The sequence below is a fragment of the Tasmannia lanceolata genome, unplaced genomic scaffold (genome assembly GCF_043159265.1).
Source record: "Tasmannia lanceolata isolate RefF3 unplaced genomic scaffold, GAP_Taslan_0.1 ptg000003l, whole genome shotgun sequence".
NCBI classification, from domain to species: Eukaryota; Viridiplantae; Streptophyta; class Magnoliopsida; order Canellales; family Winteraceae; genus Tasmannia; species Tasmannia lanceolata.
The window spans coordinates 45421289-45440133 of record NW_027518680.1 but is presented as its reverse complement, the minus strand read 5'-3'; the positions used below and the strand labels follow the sequence as shown (position 1 = coordinate 45440133).

Here is an 18845-nt window from a genome sequence, read left to right as displayed (position 1 = left end):
TATATATATATATATTTACTTTATTAATATCCACATTAATCTAACGGATCATATCCGTCCGTGCAATTACATAAAATGCGGAACCCTGATCCGTTTGGATGTTACCGGGTCATTACAGTTATGAGTGGGGTCGTCGTAGGTACCGACGGTCGATCCTGTAGAACCCTATGGTGGGCCCAATTGCGATCTCGCTCTATAGTTAAACTACACTCACAATAGGTCCGTGGCCTCCATCGAGACGTAACCTTGAAGATGCCCGTTAGATCATCTTACCCCTAATCATGGTTTTAAATTTCAGCTAAAATATTTCGATTTCGGCCGCGACCGAAACGAAATTTACATGAAGTCATTTCTTTACAAGATTTCGGCGAAATTTCACCGAAATTCCGAAATTTCGACGAAATGTGAGGGAAAGTTCGGTTGAAATTTTGTTTTTAGCCTTTTTTACAAAATTTCCACCGAAATGTTATAATTCCCACCGAAATTTGTGAAATATTCACCAAAATAGCCAAAATTTTCACTGAATTCGTCGAAATTTACACCAAAATTTTAGACATTTCGATCGAAATTTAGAAAAAAACGAAATCATAATCATATTTTTACATGATTTCGGCCGAAATTTCTGTCCGAAACCGAAACGTTTCGGTTTCGGTGGTGAGAAACCGACACCGGAACCGAAATTTAAAACCTTGCCCCTAATCACATCTTGTATGTGCAAGTCCTTTCTTCTTGACTACATCTACTGAGCTGAGTCATACGGGGGGTGGACATCTCTTATCCCCTTTGGCCCTCTCTTGGTATACCATTTTAGTCAAGCGGTGTTCGGCCTCCAAATGCATTTGTAAAATCCTTTGAAAATATTTCAATGTTTCATAAAACATTCTGATAAACCTTTTATCAAGTCCGTCTGGCCAGGCTATTTAATAGGCATATCGCTCTAACAAAATTGTAGATGGCAATCCTTAAATTTAAGGGCGAAGACTCCCTTGTTGAGTATCACTATTGGTCTCAAGGGTTTGCTCTAGGAAATAGCTCTATCTGAATGTGACTCTAAATTAGAATCACTATGAGATATACTATGCTCCTAGAACAGGCCGACAGACCAATAAGATCCCTCAGGTCTAAGGACATGTGAAGTCACCTCACGACACGTGCGTGTAGGCAAAACTAGTGCTAGTTGTATACAGAAAGATATGTCCAGTCTCTTTCCCAACTAGGAACTATTATGGCTTGCATAGAACCAAGATGCCATATCTCTTTGCTCCCTTGGATCTGTGAATCCTAAGGAAGAACATGTGTCATAAAATAAGCACATCACACGCATTCATTAATATAATTACCCACTCATGTCATGAAATAAATCTTTATTGCTTACTAAACGTCATTCTACTGGCTTTTCAGGGCATATATTCTAACAGAAGGGTCTACTCGTGATGTCACGGGAGTTGGAACGGTGAAGAACAAGATATTTGATGGAATGGTTTGTACTTTGGGTGGTGTGGCGTATGTCCCAAAGATGTGAAAGAATCTAATGTTACTTAGCCGGTTGAACTCCAGGGGTTGTAAGCATTCAGCTGCACGTGGAGCCATGAAAATCACACGGGCTGTATGGTTCTGATGAAATGAGAGCAGTGTGGCGGATTATATCGTCTGGTGGGGGACACAGTGACTAGTGTTCATAAGATATCGAAGGCTAGTTGGAAATAGAGTAATTGTGTGCGCACACGTAGGGTCTCTTTTGCAGTTGGTGCAGAGACATGTTTCCAGGTTGCACACGATGGTGAGAAGATGACAGTACCTGCATTAGGGAGGATGGAACAAGATCCCTCTCCAAGGTTGACTAGGTGAGTCAATGGGTTGGCAGTTACACATGTGCATTGCCCGTTTTGATCGAATCGGGAGGAGTCAGAACCAAGGTGAATCGAGGGTGTGTAGCTGGTACTTTAGAAGGCCAATGGTGGTTTACGGTGATAGCGGACTGGTGGCGACAATAACAGAAAAATCTTCAAAGTGTCTGGGGGGTGGAGATTGTTGGGAAAGTTGCCTTATTTCCCACCCACACAGATTGCTTGGGTGGGAAGGCAAATAACTAGTTAGGAAACAATAGCTTTTAGGTTTTCTTTAAAACCTATCGGATAACAAGTTTCTCGGGGGGAAAAAGGCAAGAGGAGATTGGGGGTGTGTCGGCTGCCGCAAGGAGAGAGAGAGAGAGAGAGAGAGAGAGAGAGAGAGAGAGAGAGAGAGAGAGAGAGAGAGAGTGGGTTTTTGTTGGGCTCCTCTTTTGGGTTTCTTCTTGGGGTTTCTCTTGGGATTTCTCTTGTGGGTTTCTCTTGTGTTACTCTCTTGTACGGTTTTGGGTTGGGAAGCAAGGAAAGGGTTGTCGGTTTGTGGATTTGGGTTTAATCCATTGTAATCCTTGTATATTGTTTTTCTCATAGTGGAAGATCGTGTTTCTCGCCCGTTGAGTAGGCTTGGCCGAACCACGTAAAATCTTGGTGTTCATCTTGTGGCTTGTTTGTTTATTTTATCTTTTCCGTTTAATTTGTGCACGGTCGGATTGTTTTGCCAGGCGGATTTTTCTCAACAGAAACCATTAGAGAAATTGTACTAGAATGTAGAGGTTTGTGTTCCGGTCAATTCCAGATATTCTAGATTGTTCCGATCATTCCGGTAGTTTTGGTTTGTTCCTATCAGTTACGATAAATACTTTTTATTTTATTTTTACTTCTTTACCTTTAATTCTAGAAAAATTAGATGTTCTTAAGGACCTGTTCGGTTAAAAAACCATCTCTAATAAAATATAGGGGTTTAAAAATAACAAAAACTTATCATCATATGGATTATATAGATGATACTTCCAATATGTTAATTTCAAATAGATGTTAACATGATATTAATAAATTGTCCCCCCACCCACGCACCCACACCCCTACACCACACACACAGACACACACACTCACGCCCATGTGCAGAAAAAATAAGTTACCAAAATCTGTTTGCCAATCCAAAATGTATAGTTTGCCTCATTAACAGTTATCTGATGATAACCAATTCTCTCCTTTGCCGCGATGGCTTGGAATGTTTCTTAATCCTTGCAGGTTGAGGTTTCTAGGATTGGTGAACAATAATTTTACGATAGGGTCTTTATTTTTGTTCTTTTTGTTTAATAGTTTAGAAAATTAAGTTAAATAATAGGGGGCGCTCTTGTAGATGGTTTTTGCAAGGGTGCCCTACAGTAAAAGTTTACTATTCCTCTAAATAATAAGTGGTTTTTGCAAAAGAAGTCTTTTACTTTGCTTTATTTGCGTAAAAAGTCTTCTAGTTTGACAATTTGCAAATGAGTCCACATTCGAGTGAATTTTGCAAATCGGGCCATGCCATCAATTTGTGACCAAAATACCGATGGTAGATGTTTCTGACTCGTTAAATGACAAAAATACCCCTGATGCTCTCTGGTTTGTTTTGATAAGGTGGATCCCACCAACTCAACCCAAACCCATGCATCGGGTGGGGTCCATTTTGCCTCATGTTTTGATGGGGTAGGTCCCATGATCTCCACCAGAGCCCCATGTATTTAGTGGGGTACACCATTTCACAAATCATGGCTCATGTTTTGATAGGGTGGGCTTATTTTTTTTTACACCCATGACTAAGCATGGGTCAAAAATGCTATCCAAACACATCATTGATCGTCATGGCTATTTTGGTCTTTTACTAGGGAATTTTTGTCTTTTCACATGTAAGGACACTGGTCTCTTTTTATGAGTGAAAAACAACCCATCGTGAGTATTTTGGTCAAAAATTGATTGCAAATCCAAATTCACTGGAATGTGAAGACTATATTAGCAAACTGTCAAACTACGCGACTATTTTTGCAAATAAAGCAAAGTAAAAGACTTCTTTGGCGAAAAAACCCAAATGATAACAAACAAACAAATGGAATTCATCAGCAACCAAAGAAAAAATTTGGTCCAAAACCAAACAAACAAGGTCCAGACAATTTTCTTCAAAATATAGAATAATTCAGAAAATTGAAAAGATTGAAATAAACATAAAAATAGGAAAGGCAACAGACTAACTGGTTTTAGGGCCTGCAGGGTGATTCCAGAGCGCTTGTATCTTCGACCCAGCCATGGAAGCTCTCTCTCTCTCTCTCTCTCTCTCTCTCTCTCTCTCTCTGTGGCGTGTAAATAACAAAATTCCCCTGAGAGTCAACGAACTTATCCACGAAGACGTGTGGGGGCACGCAAAACCTCCGCAAATAGTGTATCCCACGTTGACCTGGCAAACGGCCGGGCCGGGCCGGGCCGGGTTTTGACCCTGCCCGTACGACCCTACGGGTCCGGGTCAAATGGGACGGGTCAAAATGACCTTGAAAATTTTACGGGTCACTAAGCTTGGACGCGGGCCGGGTCGACCCGCGGGTCACCCAGATATTTAACATATTTTTTATGATTTTTTTATTTGTAGAGGGATTTGCTAGCCACCTTCGCCAACCATTTATGTTGACTGTTTGAGAGATTTGTCTTATTGTCGTGTTGTTCAAACGGCAAAGATTTGGCATAAGTAGGATTTGTGGAAAGGGGGCTAGCAATAAATAATAATCATGGGTGCTAAGTTTTAAATGAGAAATTACCAAGAAATGGAACCAAAGTAGAAAAATAATGGGGAAAAAATAAAAAAGATGTTCTAAAATATGACAATTACGGAAAAAATTACATAGATACGGAAAAAATTACATAGTATCAAAAGTTATGACAATGACGGAAAAAAGTAAATAGAAAAAGTAAAAATTATGACAATTATGGGAAAAAAAATTTCAAAATAAAACCTTTTGCCCTTCTCTACGGGCGCCCGCGGGGTCCACCCGGCCCGGCCCAGTTTTGACAGGCCGGGTGGACCCGCAGGTCAATTTTAAACGGTCACTGATTGGTGACCCGGACCCGTAATTTACGGGCGGGCCGAGTGGACCCGCGGGTCCGGGTCACTTTTTGCCAGGTCTAATCCCACGACTCTCCACGCAATGAGAATATTGGGTCCCGCTGTTTTGTAAGGAGGACCCACTGATAAATCATTATTGGCTTCTTAAGGTGATTAGGTCTGTTGATCTGACCAGCACCCTATCTTATTCAGATGATCCCAACCCCTGATTCATTGGGCCTCCTTTCGGGTTATGTGAAGAGAAGCTGAAGCGTTGAACCTTATAAGCCTTAAATCTGGCAAATGAGATGCATGTTTCCAGAACAAAAAAGAAATGAAAAGAGCACTGCTAGGAAAACGAGATTCCGTCTTGGGAACACAAAAGGGATTCAACAATTTGAACCACATCCACTAGCAATAAATACAACATTCATCAAATCAAGGGTTGTTTCAGTCACCTTTTTATTTTCGAAACGGAATCCCGTTTTCAAACAGTCATTTTTATGCCCATAAAGAAAACAGTAGGATGATGCACACATGTCCTGTATGCCCGTAACTAATCGTTTTTATTGATCCTAAACGTTGATTGGCTAAATTCAATTTTAGGGAAAAAGACAAACAAAGAGAAGGGAGGAATGGAGTTACTTTTAAATAAGACAAACAAAATGGGGAAATACTGCAAATTCTGGGGAGGGGGCAGGGGTGGGGCAGGGGTGGGGCAGGGAATTTTTTTTTTTATCTTCATCTGCTTCCCCTTCTTCCCTCCCAATAAAACACGGCAGCTTACTACAATTTCCTGCAATTTCCTGTTAATCATGATGGTTTCAATGGAAACTGGTGTACTTATTTTTCTGGGGTAAACAGTTCTTAAACTAATTCACACATATTTTGTTAAATCATGCTAATCTGGATGGTTTTAATGTTCAGCATCAGGTCCGAAATCCTTCATATATTTTATCCATAATTGCTTCCTTTTATAACTATATCTTATCTGCCGAGTGTTGCTATTACTTCTTGTTCATTTCCCTCCTTGAGACGCAGCAGCTCCCAGATGGATTTTTTTTCTTCTGCTACTTCTATTTTTGTACTTTATTGACTTTGCTTTTTTATGTTTTCATTCTCGTGCTTTCTTTAGTGTTACGTGCCTAATCGGCCGTAACAGAATTAAACAAAGAAAAAAGATAGAAAGAGGTGATGGAATGGTTGATTCGAGGCAATCAGACCTCCTAGTGGTTCAAATCGAGAGGAACCATGACTCTCCTACAAGTTTCCTTTGCTATAGAATTATTTTCTTCTTTTCTTTCATTCAATTACATCTACATAAATACAAGTAAAAGAGAATGCCACATCACAGGTCCATCTACCCACTTACAAGAAACATCACCAATAACTAACCCCATAAGTCTAAAACACATAGCCACTACATAATAACTAGATAATAACTTGTTGTGGATTTAGAGAATAATACGGCTTACCAGACTAATGTTGAGAAACAGAAACAATCAAACAAATATGTTAGTGAAACCTTTTCCGATGTGGCAAGATGAGGTACATACTTTGTCGCTCTCTTTAAGGTGAATTTGCGCCTCTTCAGAAACTAATTCCGATGCAGCAGATTACTGGCCGCAATCACCCCCAGGATACAACAGACCGACGCACCATCGATCTCTAAGAACTGCACGATCTCAGAGATTCGAACCACACGAACAATCCAGTAGCCCAACAAAGTATCCATAATTGCTTCCTTCTATAACTATATCTTATTTGCCGAGTGTTGCTATTACTTCTTGTTCATTTCCCTCCTTGAGACACAGCAGCTCCCAGACGGATTTATTTTTCTGCTATTTCTATTTTTGTACTTTATTTACTTCGCTTCTTTTATGTTTTCATTCTCCTGCTTTCTTTAGTGTTACGTGCCTAATCGGCCGTAACAGAATTAAACAAAGAAAAAAGATAGAAAGAGGTGATGGAATGGTTGATTCGAGGCAACCGGACCTCCTAGTGGTTCAAATCGAGAGGAACCATGACTCTCCTACAAAGTTTCCTTTGCTGTAGAATTCTTTTCTTCTTTTCTTTCATTCAATTACAACTACATAAATACAAGTAAAAGAGAATGCCACATCACAAGTCCATCTACCCACTTACAAGACACATCACCAATAACTAACCTCATAAGTCTAAAACATATAGCCACCACATAATAACTAGATAATAACTCGTGGATTTAGATAATAATACGGCTTACCAGACTTCTGTTGAGAAACAGAAACAAACGATGTTAGTGAAACCTTGTCCAATGCGGTGAGATGAGGAATAGACTTTGTCACTCTCTTTAAGGTGAATTTGCGCCTCTGCGGAAACTAATTTTGATGCAGCAGATTACTAGCCGCAATCACCCACAGGATACAACAGCCCGACGCACCGTCGATCTCTAAGAACTGCACGATCTCAGATATTCGAACCACACGAACACTCCAGTAGCCCAAGAAAATATCCATAATTGCTTCCTTCTATAACTATATCTTATCTGCCGAGTATTGTTATTACTTCTTGTTCATTTCCCTCCTTGAGACACTGCAGCTCCCAGACAGATTCTTTTTTTCTGCTATTTCTATTTTTATACTTTATTGATTGCACTTCTTTTATGTTTTCATTCTCCTGCTTTCTTTAGTGTTACGTGCCTAATTGGCTTTAATAGAATTAAACAAAGAAATTGTTGTAGAATTTTCCTCTTAAATTAAATTTATGGCGTACCTATTTTCTGATAAAAGCAGACTAATAAATAATTAGATGAGACCTTTTCGATGCAGCGAAATGAGACACGGACTAGGTCGCTATCTTTAAGGTGATTTTGCTCCTCTGCGGAAAAGTTTCCGGTGCAATAGATCCGAACGCAATCACCCCCAAGATACAATAGCCCGACGCACTGTCTATCTGAAGTGCACGATCAGATAGATCTGAACCAGACGATCAACACTCCAATTGCCCAGAAAGAAACAGAAGTAGATAAGGACAGAAGAAAACGTAATACACTGTTCTGTTAACAACAGAGAAAGAGGAAGCAAAAAAGTTGTGTAAAAAACGTTGGTGGTCTTCTGTTTTTATAAACAAAAATGTGTCTGTTAAAGACACCTTTTAATAAACGTACACACCTCTTAAAACCCGTACAGTTACAACTCTTAAAACATTATTTAAAAAAATAGAGTCGTTTGTTAAAATGTTTTAAGAAGGGTTTTAACTGTCACATTTGAATAGACATGGTTTTGGGTTTTATCGAAGAGAAAAACACGTTTAACAAAGGGACACAACTCTTGGTAATAAAAAGATAATCCTGTTTAGGGAAAATCCCCAACCCAACCCACACGCACACGCACCCGCGCCCTGACCCGACAAGGCACGGCTCGGCTCGGCACGCCCGCATGTGTGTATGTTTTTTAATTTTATTTGTTCTTTGTAAAACTCCCAAGGCAAACAAATTGAATGCCCTTGAAAGGCCCAAGCCTTTGTCTCAACCCTCCCTCTTATATGGACGGAGAAAACTCTCTTATTTTCCCATCTTGGACTAAATTTTCAAAGAGATAAGAGAGTTCTCTTCAAAGTATTTGAATTCTTTGGTGGGAAAAGTACAAAAAGGAGAATCCATTTGAAAATTGGGTGGGAAATTTCAGAAGCAAAAGGAATCTTCTTAAAAGCCAAAAAAGGTATTCCTTTTATTTTATTATTAAAATACCAACAATCCCCCACTTATTTTAATAAGAAAAAAAGTAATAAAACTTGACGCTGGGCAATCAGCAAAGTATCATGTATAATAAAGGTGACTATTTCTTGAACCTTTACTTAGTGTTAGTGCATTCTAACTGTAAGGAATTGATAGTGACTATGTCTTGAACTACAATCCTTGGGTACAGAGAGACGTGCACCACACACATGATACTAAAGTGTTCAATTGGTTCCAAAAAGCTCGCACATTACAACCATGTGCTACATCCCAATTTCCATGTAAGCATAACAGAATAAGCCCTCTTCTCTATTGGAAGCGGCCCACTTCCGCGCTAACATGTAGGTGAGTCTATCAAGGATGCTTCTGTAGCCTAGACATCCCACTCATACGAGCTATAGATCTCATTAAGAGTAATAACTCAACCTTGCAAACGCTTCAGGATATCATGCTTAGGTTACACCATAGGGATAGACATTGAGATAAACTCGAAATCAGCATGATCATCCACTAATTACACTATGATTTGTTTTTCCCATGAAAAACCTAGTTCTTGGGATCTCCAGTCCCTAGGTTGGATATCCATCATAGGTAACTATTTACAAATGGGCTTTAGTCCCATCCCCCTCGATGTATTGCAGATTTTCTCCCTTGACAAGGCCTTAGTTAAGGGATCTGCCAAATTATCACCAGATCTCACAAAATCAATGGTGACTGATCCATTAGAGATCAACTCTCTCACAGTACTGTGTTTCCGGCGTATCTGTCGTGACTTTCCATTATAATACTTATTATGTACTCTTCCAATAGCAGATGTGTTGTCATAGTGAATCAAAACAGCAGGAATAGGTCTTTCCTAAATAAGTATATCAAATAAAAAGTTTCTTGACCAACTAGCCTCTTCACACGCAGAGGTTAGAGCAATAAGCTCAGATTCCATAGTGAACTGAGCAATGACAGTTTGTTTCTTGAATCTTCAAGAAACTGCACCCCTACCAATAGTAAAAACATAACCAGTGGTAGCCTTGGAATCTTCTGACAAAGTATTCCAATCCGCATCACTGAAACCCTCTAAGACAGCAGGAAATCTCTAGTAGTGAATCCTATTATTAATGGTTCGTTTAAGATATCTCATGACTCTTGATATAACATTCCAGTGTTCTATATTAGGATTACTAGTATATCTACATAATATACCTACTGCATATGCTATATCAGGTCTTGTACAGTCTGTAGCATACCTTAAACTACCAATAATACTAGCATACTATTTTTTATTAACACTATCACCTTCATTAGAATATAGTCTAATACTAGGATAAAAAAGAGTACATACAGGATTACAATCAAAGTACTTGTACTTTTTAAGTATCTTTTCTATATAATGAGACTGGTCTAAAGATATACCACTATCAGTTCTTATAATTTTAATCCCTAAAATTACACCGGCTTCTACTAAATCTTTCATGTCAAAGTTTTGCATTAATAGATTTTTGGTTTCATTAACTACTTCTAAGTTAGAACTAAAAATTAAAAGATCATCAACATACAAGCAAATAATAATACAAAAAGTATTAATATACTTATAATATATACACTTATCACTTTCATTGATTTTAAAACCATTTGATATAATGACATTATCAAATTTCTCATGCCACTGTTTTGGTGCTTGTTTAAGTCCATACAGTGACTTCATTAACTTACATACTTTATTCTCTTGACCTAGAGATATGAAACCACTAGGCTGGTCCATATATATCTCCTCTTCTAGACTACCGTTTAAAAAGGCTGTCTTTACATCCATTTGATGAATTACCAGATTATGGATTGCAACCACCACAATCAAACCTCTAATTGATGTAGTCCTAGTAACTGGAGAATATGTATCAAAGAAATCTATATTTTCTTTTTGCCTAAAGTCTTTAGCAACAAGCCTAGCTTTATATTTGTCTATAGTTCCATCTGGTTTCAATTTTCTTCTAAGAACCAATTTACATCCTATGGTCTTAAATCCTGGTGGTAAATCTACTAGTTTTCAAGTCTGGTTTGACATCAATGACTCCATCTCGTCATTGATGGCTTCTCTCCAAAAGTCAGCATCTGACGAGGACAAAGCTTTCTCTAAAGAAGAATGATCTCCCTTCAAACTAAAGACATAGAAATTAGAGCCAAAATTCTTAGCAATTTTAGCTCTTTTACTTCTCCTAGGTTCAATTTCTACTTAAGGGTTTACCTCGATCCTAGGCTTGGTACCCCCACTATCTCCAATAGTCACAGTACCCCCAGTATGTCTAGATTTAAAAGGAAACTTATATTCAAAGAATTCAGCATCGACCGACTCTATTATTACACTGTTATTAAGTTCTAAAAACCTATATGTCTTACTTGTAAGTGAATAACCCATAAAGGCACACTCTAAGGCTCTACTTCTTATTTTGGGTCTCTTAATATCAAGAAGTCCTACATAAGCCAAACATCCCCAAACCCTAAAGTAACTCACATTGGGTTTCCTATTCTTCCATAGTTCAAAAGGTGAGACTTTAGTTTTATAATTAGGAATTCTAATAAGAACATAGCAAGAAGTTAGAATTACTTCTCCCCATAAGTTAGAGGGGGCTTCTGAACTTAGGAGTAAAGCATTCGTAAGTTCCACTAACATTCTATTTTTCCTTTCTACAACCCCATTTGAGGCAGGGGAGTAAGGAGCGGTTGTTTCATGTATAATTCCTAAGGACTTAACAAATTCAGTGAATTCTAATGACTCATATTCACCTCCTCTATCACTTCTTAGTCTCTTAATCTTCCTATTGAATTGGTTTTCAACCGCTAATAGGTATTCCTCAAACATTTTTAAGGCTTCACTCTTCTGTCTAATTAAATAGATAATTGTATACTTAGAGAAATCATCTATAAATGTTATAAAGTATCTTTTACCACTACAGGTTAAGATACCATCTAGTTCACATATGTCACTATGAACTAATTCTAAAAGTTCTGAATTCCTTTCAACACTTTCGAAAGGTTTTCTAGAAATTTTAGCTCCACTACATGTTTCACATTTTTAGTCTTCTAAGTCTACTTTAGGAATCATACGTAATACACTCATATTATGCACATATTTCCTATTTATATGACACAATCTAGCATGCCATGGATTAACAGAAGAAAGCATGTAAATAGAAGAATCACTTTCATTCATTATTTCAACATTCAGTTTGAACATTCCATCACATGCATATCCTTTTCCAACAAAGGATCCAAACTTGGTTACAACATACTGGTCAGACTCTATGGTTTGTTTAAAACCAGCCTTGTTAAGAAGAAAACCAAAAACTAAGTTCTTCCTCATGTCTGGTGTGTGAAGAACATCCTTCAACATCACTTTTCACCCTAAAGTGAAGCAAAGCTCAATGTCCCCAACACAGAGTACCTTTGTAGTATGCGAGTCCCCTAGAAGCACCTTCTTCTCATTGTCTGCAGGCGCATACATCTTGAACCACTTCCTGTCAAAACATACATGACGGGACGCACCAGTGTCGACCCACCACCCTTCAGATCCTCCAACGATATTAACTTCAGTGATTAGAGCCACAAGTGGCTCTTCTGTCACGTTGACTTGAGGGATTGGTGCATTCTTCTTACGTCGACATATCCGTGCAATACGACCTTTGAGACCACAAATATAACACACAACTTTGGAATAGTCATTCTTTCCAGAAGTTGTGTTTTGGTTCTGAAAATTAAAGGTACTTCAGTTTTGGTTTTGTTGCTTTTTCTTCAACTTCTTTTTGGGCTTTAGATTCACTTGTGGTTTCTGATTTTGATTCTTAGCAACAGAAATAACATTCACATTAGTTTCATTATTCCCTTCTTTCTTATCTTGGTTACGGTTTTCTTCTTCGATCCGAAGACGAACAAGAAGATCCTCCATCGATAGTTCTTTAGTTTTATGAAGAAGGGAAATTCTGAATTCTTTCCAAAAGGGGGTAATTTGTCAATCACGGCTGCAACTTGAAATTGTTCACTTATAGTCATTCTTTCTGCAAGGATGTCGTGAACAAGTTTTTGCAACTCGTGGGTTTGAGAAATCACCGTCGTCTCATCCACCATATGATATCTAAAATACTTACTAACCGCATATTTCTTAGACCCAGCCTCTTCCGTATCATATTTCTTTTGTAAGGCTTTCCAAAGGGTAATGGAATCCTTACAATTACTATAAAAATTGTATAATTCATCGAAGAGGTAATTGAGAATAAAGTTTTGGCATAGGAAATTAGAATCTTTCCAATTCTTTTTCATTACAGATCTAACAAGTTCAAGTTCTGATCTCCATGGCCTTAGGTCATCTAAAACATGGGCTACTTTCTTGGTGGATAAATAGAAAAATATTTTCTTCTTACATCTCTTAAAATTAGAATCACTGAATCGAAAAGGCTTGTTCGGATTTGAGGAATCCGACATAATCTCATCATGGGATGCCATATTTTAGAAAGAGGAAAAACAGAAACCAAAATCACCTTAAAATTGTTGTAGAATTTCCCTCTTAAATTAAAATTATAGCATTGTTTTCTGATAAAAGTAGAGAAATAAATAATTAGATGAAACCTTTTCGATGTGGCGAGATGAAGCACGAACTAGGTCGCTCTCTTTAAGATGATTTTGCGCCTCTGCGGAAAAGCTTCCAGTGCAACAGATCCAAACACAATCACCCCAGGATACAACAGCTCGACGCACCATCGATATCTATCTGAAGTGCACGATCGGATAGATCTGAACCAGAAGATCAACACTCCAATTGCCCAGAAAGAAGCAGAAGTAGATAAGGACAGAAGAAAACGTAATACACTGTTCTGTTAACAACAGAGAAAGAGGAGGCAAAAATGTTGTGTGTAAAAAATGTTGTGGTCTTCTGTTTTTATAAAAAAAACGTGTATGTTAAAGACACCTTTTAATAAATGTACACACATTTTAAAACCCGTAGAGTTACAACTCTTAAAACGTTATTTAAAAAAATAGAGCCGTTTGTTAAAACGTTTTAACGGTCACATTTGAATAGACATGGTTTTGGATTTTTTCAAAGAGAAAAACACGTTTAAGAAAGGGACACAACTCTTGGTAATAAAAAGATAATCCCGTTTAGGGAAAAACCCCAACCCAACCCACACGCACATGCACCCGCGCCCCGACCCGGCACGGCACGGCTCAGCTCGGTGTGCGCGCGTGTGTTTTTTATTTTTATTTGTAAAACTCCCAAGGCAAACAAATTGAATGCCCTTGAAAGGCCTAAGCCTTTGTCTCAACCCTCCCTCTTATATGGACAGAGAAATCTCTCTTACTTTCCCATCTTGGACTAAATTTCCAAAGAGGTAAGAGAGTTCTCTTCAAAGCATTTGAATTCTTTGGTGGGAAAAGTACAAAAAGGAGAATCCATTTGAAAATTGGGTGGGAAATTTCAAAAGCAAAAGGAATCTTCTTAAAAGCCAAAAAAGGTATTCCTTTTATTTTATTATTAAAATACCAACAGAAAAAGATAGAAAGAGGTGGTGGAATGGTTGATTCGAGGCAACCAGACCTCCTAGTGGTTCAAATCGAGAGGAACCATGACTCTCCTACAAAGTTTCCTTTGCTGTAGAATTCTTTTCTTCTTTTCTTTCATTTGATTACAACTACATAAATACAAGTAAAAGAGAATGCCACATCACAAGTCCATCTACCCACTTACAAGACACATCACCAATAACTAATCCCATAACTCTAAAACACATAGCCACTACATAATAACTAGATAATAACTAACCCCATATACAAGAATAACTTGTGCATATCTTTTAGCTTTTGTTTGGTCATCTCATTCATGGGGTGCTCTCCCTTTGGCATTAATAAAATGTATCATTCAAAACAAAAATATCTAATAACCAGCCTCTTTTATAAGTTTGATTTATCACAAGCAATAGAAAATTTATGTTCAACACGACAGAGATGCTTAGTTTAGTTTGGAGATGTGCAATCATATCAATATTGTGGACCCCGATCCGAGGGACGCGAGATCCCTCCTGCAATCCTCTAGATCTCCACAACGTGAAGGAGAGCTCTACCAGGGAACTCTCAAAATTATTGCCACCCTCACCGCATAGCATGAGTGGCGATATAAAAAGAAAGAGATGCATCCTGATCAGGAGCCAGGGCTCGAAACCAAGATACATCTGAAAATAGCTCAGAGTCGCCATCCATGGATGCGCCATGGAACCAAAACTAATGCTCTGTTTGCAATGGATAACCAGAGATACGAATGGAGAAGGTCCGAAGAGCGCCCCCAATTCGCCCGAGTGCGAACACTTGGTCTCTTATGCCATTTTTCATTAACTTCGAAGAAGTTTGGGTAAAAATCATGTGAAATGGGAACAAATATCCCCGAGTGAACGTCTACCTAATCATGCATGACTCGGGGATGAAATAATAAACACACATAAAGTAAGATAAAAGATGTGTCACCTAATGATAACTAAGTTATGAGTGACATGCCTAACAGGTGTCTAAGTTCTGGTGTGCAAACACATGCAAGCTATAGCTAAAAGTATAGGATCAGTACAAGAAAGTAAGAAAACACATCAAAATATACAATACAACAAATCCTAAGACTCTAAACGATTTAGCCCGAGTCCTTGGATGTTCTGATGTTCATCCAAAGAAGCCTACGTATCCCCGCCTCCACGAGAATCAAGGCAACGTAGTTCTTCGCGCCTATTTTAAGCTATGATGCCTAAGACACCTAGACCTCTATCTTAGACTCGATCTAAAAGACCGGACTAGTTATTAAAACTTCTTGTACGATTATTTAAATTTCAGTGAATTATAGATTTTAGGACACCCTATATGCCCTAACTAAATGCAGGTTAGCCCTAAGCTAATGCAGGTGGTTCCTACAACATATGTGTAACTAGGCTGGGCGTTCTAAGGAAAACAATGGGATCACTGACGTATCTTAGACCTAGTCATCAGTCGGCGATGTGAATCGCCAACTGACCGGACGGAGGCGCTCCTAGCTAGGACAAACTCCTAACTCTAACACAAACACACAACAAACACACAACAAAAGACAAACTCCTAACTCTAAAACTCTCTATCTAGGATAAACTCCTAACTCTAGAGGAAGATCTTTGGAAAATAAAGTTTTCAAAGGTTTTTTGAAAGATTTTCAAAGTTTATTTACAAAAGTTTGGCTGGACTTGGGATAAAGATCCCGAGCTGCACTACGTACCTCGTGGGAGAGGATCAAGCCAACGTAGTTCGAATATCGAACTCTTCTAATTACGCTTCTAAAAGAAACACTCAACACTTTAGACCTTTTTTTTTAAAGGTTTTTGATATTTTCAAATGTTTTTGAAGTGTTTTTATATTTTTGACAATTAAACGTGCGTTAACACCCTTTCAGCTAAAGGGGATCCGAGAGAAGAGCCTCCTTACCCACCATATCGCGGTAGAGTAATTTAGAGGGAAACGGGATCCCTAAAGCCTAAGGAGAAAGAAATCAAAATAGTGGAGACTAAAATCCCAAAGAAAAGAACAATCCCGAAGATACGAAAACAAAACTAACGATAGATGGAAAGCTTCCTAAACAAAAAGGGACCGACAAAAACTTTATAAGAAGATCTATTAAACGATCAGCCACTTAGGAACGGTCCTAACTGGCTGAACACTCTAAGAGGAGAGAATCCCTTAACCTGCGAAAACTCTAAGGCAGGAAGGGAAGAGGTTGGTTCAAGAAACATTCCATCGTTGCCAAACGCAAGAGGAGTATTCCCAAAATAGATGGAGTCCCGAAACTTGAAAAGGATCCCGAGAAACACGCAAAGGAGAGTCCCGAAAAAGAAAGAAAACCCCTCAAACCCTGCGAAGACCCTAAGATGGGGAAAATGATAAGAAGGGCAAGGGGCTGGCTCAAGAAATATTCCGTCATCGCCAAAATCGATGAAATCTCGAAACTTGAAAAGGATCCCGAGGAATGTGCAAAAAATAACTCCGAAAGAGAAGAGAGGAATAAAACCCAAACCCTGTAGAAAGTGATAATCCTAGAGAAGAAAGAACCCCTAACCCTATAAACAACCCTAATATGCCGAAGGAGACAAGAGATAAACCCCAAGCACGAGAGGAAGATCTTGAAGACACTCTGGAGGTAATCTCAAAGCCTACGATGAATCTTGAGGGACAGAGAAGATCCTAAAAGTCCTATAGGAATCACGTACGAAGACCAAAATCATAGAAACCATACAAACATCCCAAACTTCAGAGTAAAATGTGAGGGTGAAATCAAGGATCTACTGAGATAATGGGTGGGTCTATAAAGCAAGTGAATGTTGCTAAAACTACAACGGAATGGAGGATCAAACCAAGGGGGGAACAAAGACCTCATCTGTGCCATTCATCAGATTGGAGTACCAAGAGAATAATCAAATAGAGAGTAAATCAAGGCATTAATACCCATTCAAAAAAACATTGAGAACCCACATAACATTCACCAAAATGAAATTTAGGGGGCAAATCGAAGAGTAAATACATCAAGAACGAGAGAATATATAAGATGGATACCTTATGCCAGTTTACTCTCCTCGCTCTCTTCTTAGCAAACACCTGTTTTACAGCAAGACCTGCTGGATCCGTATCTTCAATCTCCCCCACATGTGCAGTCCCTGAACCCTTCTCAACCACAGTTGTGGCATCGGAACATTTCCCCTTCGACTCCTTCTTCGCCTTTTCCGGCTTGCCGCCGACCGGAGCCGACGACACCTTCAACGTATATGCGCGCGAGATCGGAGCGCTCTTTCCTTTCCATTTAATCTCAACCGTCCATTTATAGCTCTTTTCCACTCCCTCATTCCCACACCCTTTCTTTTCTTCTTTTTTTTTTCGCCTTTGATCTCAGTCGTCCATTTGTACCTCCGATCAATCTCGCCCTTCTCAGCTCCTTTAATCTCGGCCTGCAGAGAATACCTCTGATCTTGGCCGTTGATTTTCGGGATCAACACCCGATCAAACCCTAACTCGAGAGCTGAAACCCCAACAGAGAGATTTCGAAGGTAAAAATTTGTTTCTGCACGATCCTGGATCTTCTTGATCTGGATCAGATCTATGGCGCTCTCTAATACTTCGAAATGCGAAGGAGGAGGAGGAGGAAAGGCATTGTAGAGATAGATCGAAAGGGGTTAGCATTTAAGAGATCGAGAGCAAACTCAAGCTCATTTTCTAGTTCTGAAAATGGAGAAAATGGGGAAAACAAAGGGGTTTTGAGTTTGGGTTTGAAGAAGCAATAGGGTTTAATAGGGGAGGGTTTGGATGGGGTTTGATGGGGGAAGAAGAAATGGGTTTAGGTGATGGGGAAGATGGTGGACGGTCGGAATTTGCAGAGAGGAGGTATACTGGAGAAGACGATGGAGATGGTTACGGTGGTGGTGAAAATGGAGGTTGAGCGAAGGAAATAGAGGTTGTGGCACGGATAATGGGGAAGATGGTTGGATTTCCAGGGTTTGATGGTGGCTTGGTGGAGGAGGTGGCTGCTAGCAGCTCCTGTTCTCTCCCTCTCTGCTTTGCTACTCTGCTACTCTGTTCTCCTCTTTTTTCTGAAAATGGGTTTGGGTTTCCACCGAGGTGGTGGTGGGTTTGGATGTTGCAGGTGAGATACGATGGTGGTGATTCCGGTGGAATCGTCGGAGGAGGAGAGGGATTAATGGCCGGAGCATGGTGGTGGGGATTGGGGGAGATAAGAATGAAAATGGGTTTGGGAGTGGCTGTCGGAGATGGGGATGGTGGTTCGGATTTCAGCCGGAATTGGGGGTTGCCGGAAATGAGGCCGGATTCCGATGAGGTGTGGTCGGAGAAGAAGGGTTTGATTAATGGGTAAATCCAAGGTTTGGATTAGGGTAAAAGAAAATGGAAGATGGTGGTATTGTGGCCGGTGGTTGCGATGGTGGCAATGGTGGCTCAAGGTGGGTGGGGCTCAAGCTCTCCCAGTTCTCCCTCCCTCTCTCTGCTATTTTTAGAGAAAAAATGAGGCGCCTCCCTCTGTTTCTCTCTTTTTCTTCCTCCTTAAGAAAAACCTCTCTCCCTTGAGAGCCCTAATCGATGGGTTTTTAAAGAAGATGAGAAACGATATATTTGCACCCCCCCATTCTCCCTGGAACAGCTCCCTCTTAGTATATTTATGCCT

General features: G+C 39.4%; 2 protein-coding genes across 4 annotated transcripts in view; both read right to left on the bottom strand.

Annotated features, from left to right (window-relative positions):
• LOC143862517 (mitochondrial pyruvate carrier 4-like) overlaps nt 1-4236 on the bottom strand; it is a 54834-nt gene extending 50598 nt beyond the window's left edge. For all 3 annotated transcript variants that reach the window (XR_013240342.1, XM_077373592.1, XM_077373583.1), the window contains exon 1: nt 4080-4236. Coding sequence is in view for 2 of the 3 variants with exons in the window: in XM_077373592.1 (XP_077229707.1) it covers nt 4080-4134 (55 nt within the window). In the remaining variant the exon portion in view is untranslated. The remainder of the gene's footprint in view (nt 1-4079) is intronic.
• A 7790-nt stretch (nt 4237-12026) lies between these two features.
• Nucleotides 12027-13126, bottom strand: LOC143869822 (uncharacterized). Its single transcript, XM_077376381.1, has 2 exons — nt 12530-13126; nt 12027-12374 (listed from the first exon to the last, which is right to left on the bottom strand). The coding sequence occupies exons 1-2, from the start codon at nt 13124-13126 to the stop codon at nt 12027-12029; spliced, it is 945 nt and encodes a 314-aa protein (XP_077232496.1).
• Nucleotides 13127-18845: the final 5719 nt, after the last annotated feature.